At 41.2% G+C, this 14,681-nt stretch overlaps 1 protein-coding gene across 3 annotated transcripts in view; it reads right to left on the bottom strand.

Moving 5' to 3' along the window:
- Positions 1–12,322, bottom strand: part of LOC306970069 (cell adhesion molecule DSCAML1-like) — a 41,249-nt gene extending 28,927 nt beyond the window's left edge. Inside the window, exons 1-3 of one of the 3 annotated variants that reach the window (XM_079565902.1) lie at positions 11,899–12,322; positions 4,566–4,886; positions 2,534–2,680 (exon numbers count right to left, since the gene is read on the bottom strand). In XM_079565902.1, the coding sequence (XP_079422028.1) occupies positions 2,534–2,680; positions 4,566–4,886; positions 11,899–11,941 (511 nt within the window). In that variant the 5' untranslated portion in view covers positions 11,942–12,322. The remainder of the gene's footprint in view (positions 1–2,533; positions 2,681–4,565; positions 4,887–11,898) is intronic. The other 2 variants (XM_079565901.1, XM_079565900.1) reach the window with 2 other exon arrangements.
- Positions 12,323–14,681: the final 2,359 nt, after the last annotated feature.

The following is a 14,681-nucleotide window of genomic DNA, read 5'->3' as shown; positions in this document are numbered from 1 at the left end:
TTACATCACTGGGATGTTTTAGTCGCATTAACCTGCTACTATTTATTTACTTACTTATCTATTCATTTATCAAGAAATTGCCTTTAGTCTTTAACAAAGTAGAGGCTCTTCTTCCTGGGGGTTCTCAAAATAAGTGCTACAGTCAATTAATGCGTAACAATAAACTAATAATCTATTAAAACAAGGAGATACTTGGACTTTATGTAAATACATATGACACAACACATATGGGAATAATTCATTTACTAAATTGTTTTGTTGTAACCAGACACTCCATAAAATGTGCTTGTTTGTTGTGCAGATAAATCTTAGATATAGTAACATGACGTGCAACTTTCAGTTATATTTAAGGTAATAATATTTGTAGGATGACTCTTAATGGTTTAAAAGCTTTGCAATACATCAAAACCAATGATGGATTTAAAAATGTTTACCTCACATGTTTATTTATTTGTTTCGAATAAACAAAGCAGTGCTATAAATATACTGGATATTCGTAGCTCATCTGTAGTTCTATATTTTCTATATTTTTGTAAAACATTGCATTTTCATATTGTCGTGTAACTTGCGCTGAACCTATGCGGCTGCACAGGCTGTAGATGTTTGTGGAGGTGTCTTATGGTGATTGGCAGGAAGGTTATGGTCAAGGTTGACTCCAGCCGCGTCCAGTGAGTGAGCAGTTGTCATGTTTGTTTACAGTGTGCAGTGAAGTCATATTCAACATCTGATTCTCACACTCAGTGCTCTGACCTAATTACACGCAGCAGCCACAGGACAGCACAGCAGCCAAGACGACCATAAACATGCACCAACAAGGAGCGTGTCTTCAAAACCACTGCATCCTAATCGCGACATCAAAGGCTATCTTCTCCAAGTGAACCCCGCTTGAACTCAACACCCTGAAACCCACGTTATCATCGATGTGAACTAGTGCTGCACCATAGATCTAAAAGAGTCATTGTCATCACAGATTAACAGGATCAAATATGCACTCATTTCATCACATTGGCAAATATCTGACAGCATTATGCTATGGCCAAGGAGTTTAGACACCCTGCCGGCCTCCTCGTCGTGAGTCCCAGCTCCGATCATTTGCAATATAGTAGATGTCTCTCTTCACCTCTCTCACTGTGCAGTCAAATAAAACCTATGGGCCATGGAATCAAACTTATTACACTTACTTTAGGCCATATCACAATATTCAACATGTCAATGCAGGCAGAATATGTCTTTCTCATAAATCCCCATATACAGTAAGGCTTAAAGGGATATTTCAGGATTTTTGACATAGGGTCTCATTTCCTAGTTATCCAGAGTGGTGTTGATTTCTGGAGATACATTTTTATTTAAATTCATGCAGGCCTTATAATTGAAGGGTTTAGTGGTGCTGGGCTAGTGCTATGCTTGACTGTTTATAAAGCAGGGTAGCTGTTACCGTAGAAATGTGTTAGCCGAGCACTTGCCTAGCACCACTAAACTCTTCAAATATAAGGACTGCATGAATTAAAAAAAATAATCTCCAGAAATCAACACTCTGGATAACTAGGAAATGAGGCCCTATGTCAACAATCTTGAAATATCCCTTTAAGCCTTACTGTATATTTTTTTTAACAAACTATTGTGATGAAAAAAAAAAAAAATGTCTAAAACACATCCATAAGCATTAGTGTGTGTGCAGGAGAGACAGTGTCTGTGTGTTTTGCATAAAAAAAAAAAACGCCATCTGCCAGGACCCGAGGCCGTTCTTGTCCTACTACCCTCCTTGCTTCATCTTCTCCTCTATCCCCCATCCATCTATGTTTCATTGTAAGAGCAAGCATTTACAACGTTAATATAAAGTTACACTCATACAAGTGCAGCTGACAAAATAAATGACAGTGCCCGTAACAAAGTGCATTTACAAAGCGCTTTGAGAAGGCAAAGAGCGCATGCGGTTGTGTTACCTTCACACAAACACACGCACACACACATCCACATACAAATGAGGTTCATGAAGATGAATGTGGGGCCACACGACTATTGACATACAGCGTCTCTGAGTGTCGCTGTGCTCTTCAAGGACACGATGTAAAGAGTCCAAGCACCGAAATAGAGCTGATGTAGATATCACACAGTGTCACTAAAGGTGCCAAACAAAGATGGTTATCCAGCGGGAAGAGTCAATCTCGCACATAAACGGATATCACTTACTGTGGGTGGGACACATAAAGTAACTTGTAGAAAACAGAGAGATAAAGAGAAGCAAGAAAGGGGAGGAGTGGACCAGCTCAGTGATCCAGAACAGCGAGCAGACAGGAGACACGAGTGAAGAGTCCAGTCAAACATATCACACTCAGGGGTGCATCATCAGCCATCCCCAGAGGGACAGGGTCACAAGCAGAGACAAGGCAAAATCAATAAAACACTCTTTTGAAGGTCCTTATGCGTCATTCTGACTTTTTGAACAACTTCTGGGCACCCTATAAATGAAAATTCCATGTTTCACAACTTAAACATTGTGTAGGACCTTTAAAGCCCATGAAGCGCTCCTCACCAGGGACGATGGAAACGGTGTCTCTCTCCCAGGAAACGACGCTCACGTACTCCTGCACCGCGGTGGGGATCAGGCACTTGAAGACTGCTACGTTGCCCCGCATTGAGCGCTGGTCTGCCACACGGACAGTGTAGGGCTCCCTGAAAACTGCACAAACAAACACAGAAGTAAAAATCTAGAATATGAAGAAATGTAGATGAATCAATTGCAATGGAATCTGCAGGAAAGGCTGCGTTCACAACATTAGACCAGAATTTGATGTCAAAGTTTCAGATGAAGAGCAGGGGCCTTTAAAACTCTTTGGATTACGGCTGGGGGATATAATGAAAATGACCGTGATCTGATTCTTATGACTAATGAGACTAAATGAGATATTTTACTCGCTCACTCTTCCCATTGGCCACTCGAACCATCAGCGACAGGGAGGTTTAAACAATCAAAGTGAAATGTGGTTTTTGCTTTTTTAAATGTGAACTTAGCTTTTCAATTTTGAGGGTTGAGACTTTTTCTGTGGGTTCATGTATTCTTTTACACTGTGCTGAGACTCGTTAGCAAAATCTCATCAAGGAAAAACAGGTTTTTGAAGGTTGCTAAGAAACTGGTTTGGAAATTCTTCCTTGGTAACAGATGAGATAACTACATTATCAAATTCACACTGGTAAAAAAGAAGTTAACATATGGACATCTACATAAAACACTACTAAAACATGTTTATGAACATAGCTGAACTCAAATCCTTTATTCTTATAACATAATTGTCAACCATGTCAAGTCGATCCTTTGACATGCACAGTGTAAAAACAGAGTAAAGAATCAACTGCACATGGACTGAAAACACATCTGATGTCACAAAAATGTGACTATGACACTACTCAAAATAAATCCACTTCCTGTGTTCCCCGTCCCATCTGAATCTAAGCCAACCTCAGACACTGCCCGCACTTTGGTTGTGGGTCGTAATCCGTGGTCCTCTGAGGGCCTCGCACTCCCAGCTTGGCACTTGTATCAATGAATATGAGTATAAGATCGAATCAGGCCGAATATGAAAACATGATGTTGACTGCTGCCGAGACGAGGGGAGGCCTATTGCCCTGAATCAATGACATTACAGTGTGCACAAGGGTAAATGCTTGGATCAACTACATGCCAAGAAGTTACACCTTGCATCCATGGGAACCCAGCGCCCATTTTACATAAGATGGGGTCTTGCTTAGGAAGCAGCTTCACACAGTCTAATCAATGGAAAGCACCAATTAGGTTTGTTAATGAGAGATAATTAAAGTAGTGCGCTGGGGCTATATATAGTCTGGCACAAGAGGACAGTGTGGAGACCGAGGGAGTACAGAAGGAGAAGGAAATAATGAGGACAGACAAGAATATGAAAGCAACAGCCTCTGACAACCTTCTAAAAATGCACTGCAATAATTTCTTCAGCCAATGAGAGAAGGTTTTAAAACACTTCAAAAATAAACATTGTATCCCATGTTGAAAAGCGGAGTGATACAGGAGGAAACAGAGAGATAAGTTCTGCTCAGCTGTTGTTGAACTTGTTCCCAGCAGATGGCACTTTGACGTAGTTAAAGTTACAGAGGTTATTTGAGTTAAAGTGCAACTGTTTCACAAGCTCAGTGAGAGAGGTGCAGGAGAGGGTCACAGGCCGCTGTATTCTGTGAGGCTGATGTGTTCACTGTAGACTCTGTTCTAGGTTAATCTGCGTTTGGGGCCAGACGGGCTTTTTCAGGGCAGGTGGGAGATTCTCTCTGTTGGCTGTGGGCTGGGCTCTTCTGGTGGCTGCCAATCAAATGTGCTCTACTTTTGTACTACTGTCTTTTTCAGATCATCCATGGTATATATATATACTATATATAATTTTAGCATAACTTCCACAGCATTATTTTACACACTGATAAAGAGTCAAAACTATACCTAAGACAACTAAACAGGAATGTTGATGATAGATGACACTGTAGCAACAATGCAGCACAAACATTACCAGTGAATTAAGGAGCAAAACACAAATAGCAGGTCTCACCAGCTTTGATGCGGATGTTGGGGCTACGGATCTTGCCCGCCTGGTTCTCAGCGGTGCAGAAGTAGTCGTTGTCGTGGATGTAGCTGTTGTACGCTGAGGGGGAGAAGGGGTACAGCTGCAGGGTGCCGTTGGCGTGCACATGGCGGATGTGGGGTACATCGTAGATGTCGTCGCCGGTCGCCAGGTACCAGCGCAGGATGGCACTGGGGGTGCCCCCTGCTGGACAGGGCAGGGACACCCCCACTGAGCTAGAGTAGGTTACCTTCTGCAGGGAGGCATTTACAAAGTACAGCCTGGTGGAGCCCACATCCTCACTGTGTACTGTAGAGGGAACACACAATGACAGCCTGGTTAATGGGACCATGACAGGGGGAGCGGCGAACTGAAGTTTCTGCACTTGTTGTTTTTTATTCAATTGCAACTATTTCCTTGACAAAGATGAATACCAAAGTGCACAAAAGATGCACAAATCAAAATAAAGGTTTACACTCCTGTTGTGCAAAAATGGTTACAGGGTTTTACTAAATGATTCAAAGCAACACCATCTAATTGACTGATGCATAATAGGCAGACCGTGATGTCCTTCAAAAGTGTAGTGAAATAATAACAACAAATGTATGTCAAATGTCCAGCTGCAAACATCAGTCATGTGATGTAGAAAGCCAGGGATTTGGGCTAAAGCCGGTGGTGGTTTAGGTGGATCGGGAGGAGGGCGGAGTCTCCTACCTTGTACAGTGGCGCACGTACACAAACAAAGAGAGTCATAGAGGGAGGGGGCGGCCTGATAGGTTATGTGATTGGAATTTCTATGCCAGACGCAGAGATTTAAGTCGATTTAATCTCCTTACATATTTAACACACACATCACTGCACACTAAAACGAGGAGCCCGTGCTCTTCATTGGCACCCAGATTAAACACATAGACGTGCAGCTAGTAGTGAGGCAGAAGAGGGGAGCTGGGCTTTAATATTTGGGGTTATGATAGTAAGATTATAATGTGGGGGAGGAGTGCACTGACCGACAGATGTGACAGGCTCCACTGATGTGAAATTATGTCAACTCAGAGACATCAGCCCAGAGTATATTCACCCCAAGTGTTTCTGGACGACTTACTGGAAAGAACATATCATTGCGGAAATACGATGTGTGTTATAAAAGCAGATTATTGCACTGCATCATTTGTTATGTTTTAGCTTTTCATCATTAAAAACTCACTGATCCAATACAAACTAATCTAAGCAAGCCAAAAGTGGAGAATAATCATTTTTATACAGTAAGCAAACATTATGAGGTTAATGTCAAAAGTGGCTAATACCAAAACCAGCTCTTATACACTTTGAGATTCGGACCTAATACCTGACACCAGTATCTCCAATGAGAGCCGAGATGGAAGCTGTTAGTAAAAAGCTATATCAGTCCTTAAAGTTCGATGCCGTGTTATCAGAGGTGTAGCACGAAACTTAGGGCAACAGGCTGAACAGGGTTTCTAAGTAGGAAGTATTTCAGTGACAAAAGTTTTAAGTCACATCTGAACATATTTAATAAACTAACTTAAACAATTTTGTTTGTTATTTTACAAATTATCAGTTTTATTTCAGTTTTGTAATTCTTTCCAGATATCACTTTTGTTGGATAATTTTGTGAATTGTCATAACATAAATCAGACTTTTACACGTTAACAGTTACTCAGTAGTCGAGGAGTATTTTCACCAAGTATTTTTTTACTTGAAAAAGGATTTGGATCTTCTTCTACTCCTATGTACCACAAATAAAAACAAAGACGTTACGTGTTATAAATTATTCCACTTGCTGACCATATAAATATTTGCATCATTAAATCTACTTGATACGCTGTAATACTGAGGGGCACCTGTAAGCACTTTATACATATTTATTCCAATTTAGGAGTATTTTAGACACTTTCTAGCCTAAGTTTTGTCCTGATTTCATCTTGATCTTGCCCTGATGTTTCATGGAAGGTCAAATATTTAATAAGGTGGTAAGTTTGAGAGCAACCAAAGTAAAATATGATTTGACTGCTAGCCTTCAGATCCCATAGGTTAACACTCACAACCATTATGTACATAGTGTTTTTCTTTTTGTAATGTTGAGCACACGGCATCTCGCTTTGCTACAATAACTTGGTATCAGGCTGTTTAATGTAAAGAGACATGAATCTATGGATGATGTTGACAGAAAAACCAGTAACAAATAAAGCCTGGCATCATCTGAATCAGCTGCTCAAGGCAACAGACTGGAGAAAGATGCAGCTTTCTACAACAAATAAGGTAAGTGAGTGATTGCTGTATCTTATCACTGAAGTACTGTCCCGAGTGAGAGATTGATGAAGCTGGGCAGCATGTTACAGATGGTATGAATGTGTCTGCTGTCCAGTGTTGGTGTGGCAGAAACCAGGTCAGACTCCCTCCCCTCCGCAGATTACTGATAATGGCCCCTGAGCATAAAGCCCATATTAAAGATTGCAATATGTATAATCTCCCAATGGGGGGACAGGACTAAAGTGGAGAAGTAAGGGGTCACCCTGAAAGCTTCGAATGGGGGAGTGGGCACTGGTGCAACCGCGCTCACAGTAGATTATGTGCCCTGGGGGCGTTGGGCACTGGGGGCTGGGGGAAGCAGGGGCTGATGGAGGGGAAAGTGGAGTAGAAAGGGGATCAGAGCAAACTCCTGCCACTCACAGGCTGTCGCCACGTGCACTCAATAGACAGGCACACAAACACAGCTCCGTCACACTGGGAGGAGCGCACCGCGTTGCCATGGCAGTGCTGGCACTCAAAAATGGTGACTGCATAAAATACTGCCGCAATTTAACCTGACAACAGTGACCCACAGAACGGTCTATATTTAGAAACTTTCACATAATTAATCTTTATAAAATGGCCACATTGATACAACACCAGACACTGAAAACACATGGCCTTAGCACACAAGAAAAAAGATGAAATGGAAACGGGCAGGTGCGCGTTTATCCCATATTCAAGTTAAAAGCAGTCTAGTCAAAATCCAAATAAACTTAAGTTTGGGTGAGAGAAAACTGAAACTGTTCTGTGAGTTATGCAGTAGCATTGATATTATTCCATAAAGATGACTAAATACTTTGTAACTACAGGCAATGGCCTAACAAAGAAGTCATTATGGTAATCAAAACAATATTTTTCATTATAACTAACACATTTTTGTTACATTTGTTAACAGTTTACACACATGAAAATACTTCCTAAGCACTTTTTGATTGAGCAATGACAAAGAAGGCTTATATTTCAAAAACACTTCAATACTTGGCAAAGAAATTCTCTCTCAGCACAGTATGATGGCCTGTGTATACTAAAGATAAAAATAATTAGTAACTAAATGATACTATATCTAAAATGATAACACATTTTAAGATAAACTTTTGTTCTGTCCAACCAACCTAATGAGAAGTAGCTCAGAATTATTCTCACAAACTCCAGGCACACACAGTCAAATACATTCTGGATTCGTAGAAACTACTATGTTGAAAATGTTTTATAGATGACCTTTGTACGAAACAACCAGGTTTTTCTTCGTCGCTGTTACATGTTGCTGTCTGCAAGCACCTCTGTAGTGCAAACTTAAAACCGCACCAACATTTTTGCAGCTGCTGACCAAACCTTCACCTGTGCCCAGGAGGCTTCATCAGCCTCGTTCAGACACAGAAGAGAGGAAGGCTCCTCGCTGGCTCCTGCCGCACTGGAGCTAAAGCTGAGACTGTCACAGTAGCTGCCACTATTTTATACATCCTGCCAGAGAGGCGGGCATGAATATGTATGTCTGAGGAGCACAAGTCATAACCTATGCAATGCAAGGTTTCATCATGCATAATGCAGCTGATCTACGGCTCTCCAGAACGTGTGTGTGTGTGTGTCACAGCAGCGAGCACGGGACCGCATTGTGCTGAGGAAGTAAACAAACCTTAGCGCCCTCAATGTTTCACAAAAACAGACTTTTTTAACTGTGACGAAAGCCTAAACCATGCAAATGTTACTTTCCGATATCTCCCAATGATGAATAATTAACTCTGTCTGATAAGCAATCTCATAAAGTTCATCTTCACATGTTAAATAACAAAAGATCTTCTTATTTTGTTATACTGCCAAACAGACCATACATCTATCCAGTCACTTCACATCCTTTCAAGGTTTACTCACAAGGCGCCACGAAGTTGTGAGTGGTGTTAGTACGGCAGAGGCGCGGCGAATGCATGCGATAACATGGACCAGGCAGTGGGAGGAGGCACTATGTAAAGGGTGTGAATTGAATATTGGTGGGCTGTGGAGCGGAGAAAAGATAGGTGTAAGCTTATGGATAATCCTCTGGGTAGGGGCCTAAGTAGGTGGCTGGTGGGTGGAGAAGGAGGGTTCAGGTTGGTGAGGTTAGATCTAATCAATGAAAAAGAAGTGCCCCCACTTTGTGTCTTAGCGAACACCCTGTCCCCAACAATGCATTACCCACCCCACCCACCGCCATGAACCCCCCCCCCCTCTCCCCTTGTGGCCTGTGCTGTGTCAGTAAAAAAAAAAAAAAGTGTGCTACTTCAGCAGTCCCATGGGACCTGCCCCCCCTCACATCAAAGCAGCCAGTTTCTCTGTTAATGTGAATATCAAATCTGTGGATCACAAGTCCCAGCACAGTCTGCATAAACTGCCCCTCCCCCAACCTTTAATTCTGCCTAGTGATGAGGGTAAGAGGGAGGGGAGTAACTGCGATAGGAAGCAGCGGAGGGAGCGAGCGATGGATGGAGAGAAAGATGGAGATGGAGAAATTCAACAAAAACAACTACTTGCTTCCGGATTTGACAGTTGCTGCAAAGCTATATTTTGGAAATGTGCATAGCTGGTGCCCAATCAAATTTGAGAGCTTTATTTAGTAACAAATTTTCATTGGTTAAAAGGGAGCTCTCGTTAAACCCTGGTGCATGTTTCAATTGAGGTTTAAGTTTGTAGTGATTGTTTGAACATATTTGCAAACACATTTAGGATAAAATGCTATGAATGAATATGGGCATAAATTAAATGAAATTGAAATATGGCTTTGATGCAATTGCAATTAGTAAGCAAAGGAAAGTGCTGTATCTGTCAGCTATTTGACCACACGAGTCCGGGCACTAACTGATAACTACATCGTTTAACATTTCATAGAAATATATTTTATCAGAGTTCATTAATAAAGCATTGATTAGAAATAATAATCCTGAATAACATAATAAAATAAGTGATCAACAATGAGAGTGTGCCGTTTTCATGGGATTATTCTGCAATAAAAAACCCCGCAATATCTTGAGTTTGGATAGAACAAATTGAGGCGACCTGTGCCCTTCCTCTGACTGGCATCTCTGGACGACGTAGAGCTGTCATTGAGGTGTCTCAGGTTGTGTTTATAATTGTGCTGCATTGCAAAAGCTGCTAAGGGAATTGCACTGGGAACAGGGAGGGGGGCACTTGCATATTTGAAGGGGTGTGAGCACAGAGAGTGCACGAGGACAGATGCTCACTGTTTCCTTATTTAAATAAAGCATTTAGTGGTACAATATTGCTGATTAAAATTATCCAGACATGTTAAGGCCTTTAAGGCCTTAGACATGAAAATGGTCAATTTAATTAGTATGCAGCAGTTAATTAAAATGTGCAACTGAGGGAGCTTTAGATGAAAAATATTTAATGTGGCTTAGCCATAGTTACTAAAGTGTAAACTTTACCAGCAACTTTGGAGAATCAAAAGTGTTCCTCCTCTAATAGGCCTAATAACATTTATTTTTTCAATGTATAAAATTAATACGACTCGGACTTGGACTGACTGAGTCTCGGTCCTTCCTTCAATAGCACAACATAAAATGCAGTCAATACAAACTCAAACTGTGACACGCGCAAGCCTGGCGCGTGCCCGTCTGCGCAGGGTCCAGGTGCGAGGAACATGACCGGGCAAGTGTCTCATCTGCACCCGCGCCCTGCACGGCCGTATTTCGTGCAATAAAGGGTTTGCATATTATTAAAAGAAAACAAAAGCACATTTAGCTGCAGTTAATCATGTTTTAAAATCCTGCCACGAGGCCCAGGCTGCACAGAGTGTGGAGCAAGAACTTATTTTGAGAACAAGAAAACGCAGTCTATTTAATTTGGCAACATCTTTTTCAATGAAATAAATGTTCCAATGCATAGCAACCAAAGGCCTCCGTTTGATTAACCAGAGCCTCGTTTGCATCGAGAACAGCCATGTTCTTTGCACGCAGTCAATTCATCGAAACGCGCTCTTTATAATTTTCGCACCTTTCCAAAGTGTGTGCTAATGGCCAAACATGCGCAAACATGGCTTCAATCAAGCGACATAAACACAGGCCCAGAACAAGCTCTAAGCCACACGCGGTGAATTTGTTATTTTTACCGCAGATTTGTTCAGGATTAAGTACACCGTTATACCAGAAGATTCACTTCACAATAGGGTCAGGAATTTCCTATAAACGCAACAAAAATCAACAAAGAACCTCATCAAAAGTCGTCATTAAAATGTACAAAGGAAATTTGGGACACAGCAGATAAATGAAAGGTATTTTCGTAAATGCAAGGGGCTACTTGAGGTCTTTATGTGAAGTGTAAATTAAAGTAATAGGGCCCGTGTTGTCAATAGGCCTATAATTCACCAAAATTGCACCAGCAATCATTGCATTAAACGTAAAAGTGTACAATGCCCGTTCCCCTCACACAAGTCTTTTGGTAAATTGTGCCAAATCTATCCACACTAAACAACAACAATTTGCCCAGGACGTGACTAAAAATAAAGAAATCTACCAAAACTTTCCAGAAGTAGGATTTTTGGGAAAATTGCATCCAAAATGAATAAAGAACAGTTGCAATGGAAAACCGCTCTTTTCTTTTTCCTCGTCGCTCGATTTGCACCTTATTCCTCCCTATTCAGCCATTTTACATATTCATAAATGGAGTTGGTAATGCGAAAACAATCCGTGCTACCCTCCATGAGCGTCCACAAGCACAGTCTGCATCTGGTGCAAAACCAACACCTTTTTTATTACAATTTTCTATTTGTGTTTTTACTTAAGCCTGTATTGAGATGTTTAGGTATCAATTAATTAATTGAGCACATTGATTTTCCAGTTGCATGGATGGCATCCACAACAGAGCAGAATCCAAGCATCCGTCAAATCTACGTTTTTTCTCCAATGAATGCTACTTTTTTCAACTTAATATGAGGCGTTTACAACTTAGGCTTATACACATCAGTCAGCGCACAGTTTTGGAACAAGATTGGAATAATAATAAAACATCGTTATTGTCTTACCTTCTTGGAGAGAGTACAACAGGAGTAAAGTTACAAGCAACATGCCATAAATAGCAGGTATATTTTTCGTGAATTTTTGGCAATCCTGGCAAATGTGAGGCGCGTTTTTTTTGGCCAGGCAGGTCTCCGTGCTGGACTGGCGACTGTGCTCCCCGGAGGTCTCTCCAGCCCTGCTGCCCCGTTAAGCATGGAGGGAAAATGAGAGGAAGCCCAGCCCCGCCCAAGTCCCTCCTCTCTTCCCAACACTAGTGTGAATACAAATCCATCTCCTAATCAAACACCGACGGAGAGCTCACAGAAAACATGCTTCAGTTTGGAAAACCACTGGAATAGACTTCGCTTGTGTCCAAAATGCTTGAGCGGAGGTTTTTTGCAGAGGGATATCTCAGCACCTTGGAGAGCGCACCTATGTGCGCCCCAGAAGACCGCGTATCCTCCTGAACACAATGTGGATATAAGCAGTTTCTGAACGACAGGGCAAACAGCCAACGTTTGTTATGCCATTAATTGCTATCATTATTTTTTTAATCATTACTATTTTTTGTGATGAAAAAGGCCTGCGCGTCAGACAGATTAAACACGGTGTTCTTTGTCTCTGAGAACCTCGGAATGCATAGACATTTGCGCAACAGGGAGAGACCGAAGCGAAGTGCGAGGTTGTACGGCGATGTGCCAATTCAAACGTAGAGACACAATTGAAAAACGTAACATGTCGGCATAAGCGAGGCGAAATCTGCACATTGGAGACAGCGCGCGGCAACTTTGGGCATGTTTTGATTTAAAAAAAATAGTGAGTGAGATGAGATTAAATGGATTTGTTAGAAACAACTATTTATTTCAATGGGACAAATAAAGAAAGAAATCTGAAAATCAGTAGAACAATGCACTTTTACCAAGTACCACTAGGCAGGAAGAATCTGCACTTGGAAACTTCCACAGGCCCTAAACCTGTTTCAGATGCTGTTCAAGCTGCAAAAGTTCAGACATGTATTTAACTACACTGTTTAAACTAATGCTGGCTAAAATACACACACAGTCTGTCTTTTGTGTTTGAAAACAGGGATCAACGTGTCCTAGTGCTGAATGAGGGTTCAGCCCAATGCGCGTGAGGGTAACTTGGCCCGGGCCTACCTGCCTGTCCAGAGCTGTAGGATCAATTATTGAACACCGGCTGTCCTTGAACTTAACTCCGGGGTCAGCTCCACCTCGTGTCCTTGTTTTGCGGTTGTCCACATGCTGCTCACAGACGGTATACTGCTGCCCTCTGCTGGCCGACACAAGCTACATCAAAATAAAGAGGAATTCTGAACAAAATGTTTACATTAATAATTCCATTTGACACATAGTCGATAATAATGTTTGGGGATAGAAAATAAAGTAAAACATTGGGTTTATCAGCCTGGCTTTAACCGTGGCATTAGCCAAGGCAAAGGCAAGGCAACTTTATTTATACCACGCATTTCGACCACAAGGCAACTCAATGCGTCTATAAAAGCATCCCCAAACTAAAATAAATAAATACAATTAAAAAAGCAAACAAGACAAGAGCATTTTGGCTTTTCTCACCTCAAGTTAAATCGATGAGAAATGTTGTAATTTCAGACATTCAACGTCTAAATTAAAACGATTCCATAATACATTTTGTAATGATCTGCAGCGATTCTTAAAGATCTGCTAAACATGTGTTTTTGCTTTAAACAAGTAGCCTATGTGAGAAACAAAAGATTTGCCCGTAGGGGGCAGTAAAACATCCTATAACGGTGTGTCCATAGTCTATGGTTCCGTCGATACAAGCTGCTTGTCGAGTGACACTGCCCCAGGCTTTAGTTTCCGGCTGCATAATTGAAATTACTGTAAGCCTAATGTAAATGTTGCTACAAGTATAGTATAGTGGTCACAGTGATTATACTTGCGCTGTGAAATCAAATTCTTAACTGCGTCATACAGTGTTCAGTATGAGCCCAGGACACCCCTGTAATGTGGCAATGAACCAGAGACGTCACAAAATAGATTTGAACTTTATTAGATATTTGTCTCTTACGAGAGACCAACAGCTCATGTGCATGGATGAAGGCTAAAATGGAACATCTTTTTAGAGCGAGCCAGAGCATTTTACTTTACATTGTATTGCAGTATTGTAAGCAGTAACACTGTATGGTTTTAAGAGCATAGCCTGTACTGCAAGCTTATCAAGTGACAGGGGCACAACTCTACTCTTGCTTCTCTGTGGATGTTCCCTTTTAATCCCACATCCTTAAATTAAAGATTCAAAGTAGCTGGTGCAAGTTTCTGTTTTGTATTGCTTATAACTTAAATTGGCACACCATTGAGTATACCATACCATTAAGTTTGCATAGATTTGTTGCCTTGTCAAATAATTTGTAAAGAAACAAAGTGCACATAAAGTCCCTAAAGTTACAGCGTGTTGCTGTCTGAATTAAACAAAAACATGTTCAGGTCAAATGTAGCCTTCGCTCATCATTTCAGTGAGATATTAAAGGGACTATGGCTGCCTGCAACTAACTTTTAATACTTGTAATAAGGGCTTCCTTTGTTATTTGCAACACTCATTCAAGCCCCACATACATGAAATGCTGATAGCTTCAAGTGTCACTTAATACAGTATTGCTTCAGTTCAGTGATTGAAGACATGAGGCACATAAAAACATATTTCCAATAATGTTCAAGAACAGGCCTACACAAGGTCTTTACAATATGAGGTCTACTGCAGAGGTAGCCAACCTTTAAACCTGCCAAAGACACAGTGTCTGTCTCTGTCTCTA

The sequence above is a fragment of the Gobius niger genome, assembly GCF_951799975.1.
Source record: "Gobius niger genome assembly, chromosome: 11".
NCBI classification, from domain to species: domain Eukaryota; kingdom Metazoa; phylum Chordata; class Actinopteri; order Gobiiformes; family Gobiidae; genus Gobius; species Gobius niger.
This window is presented reverse-complemented; position numbering and strand designations above follow the sequence as displayed.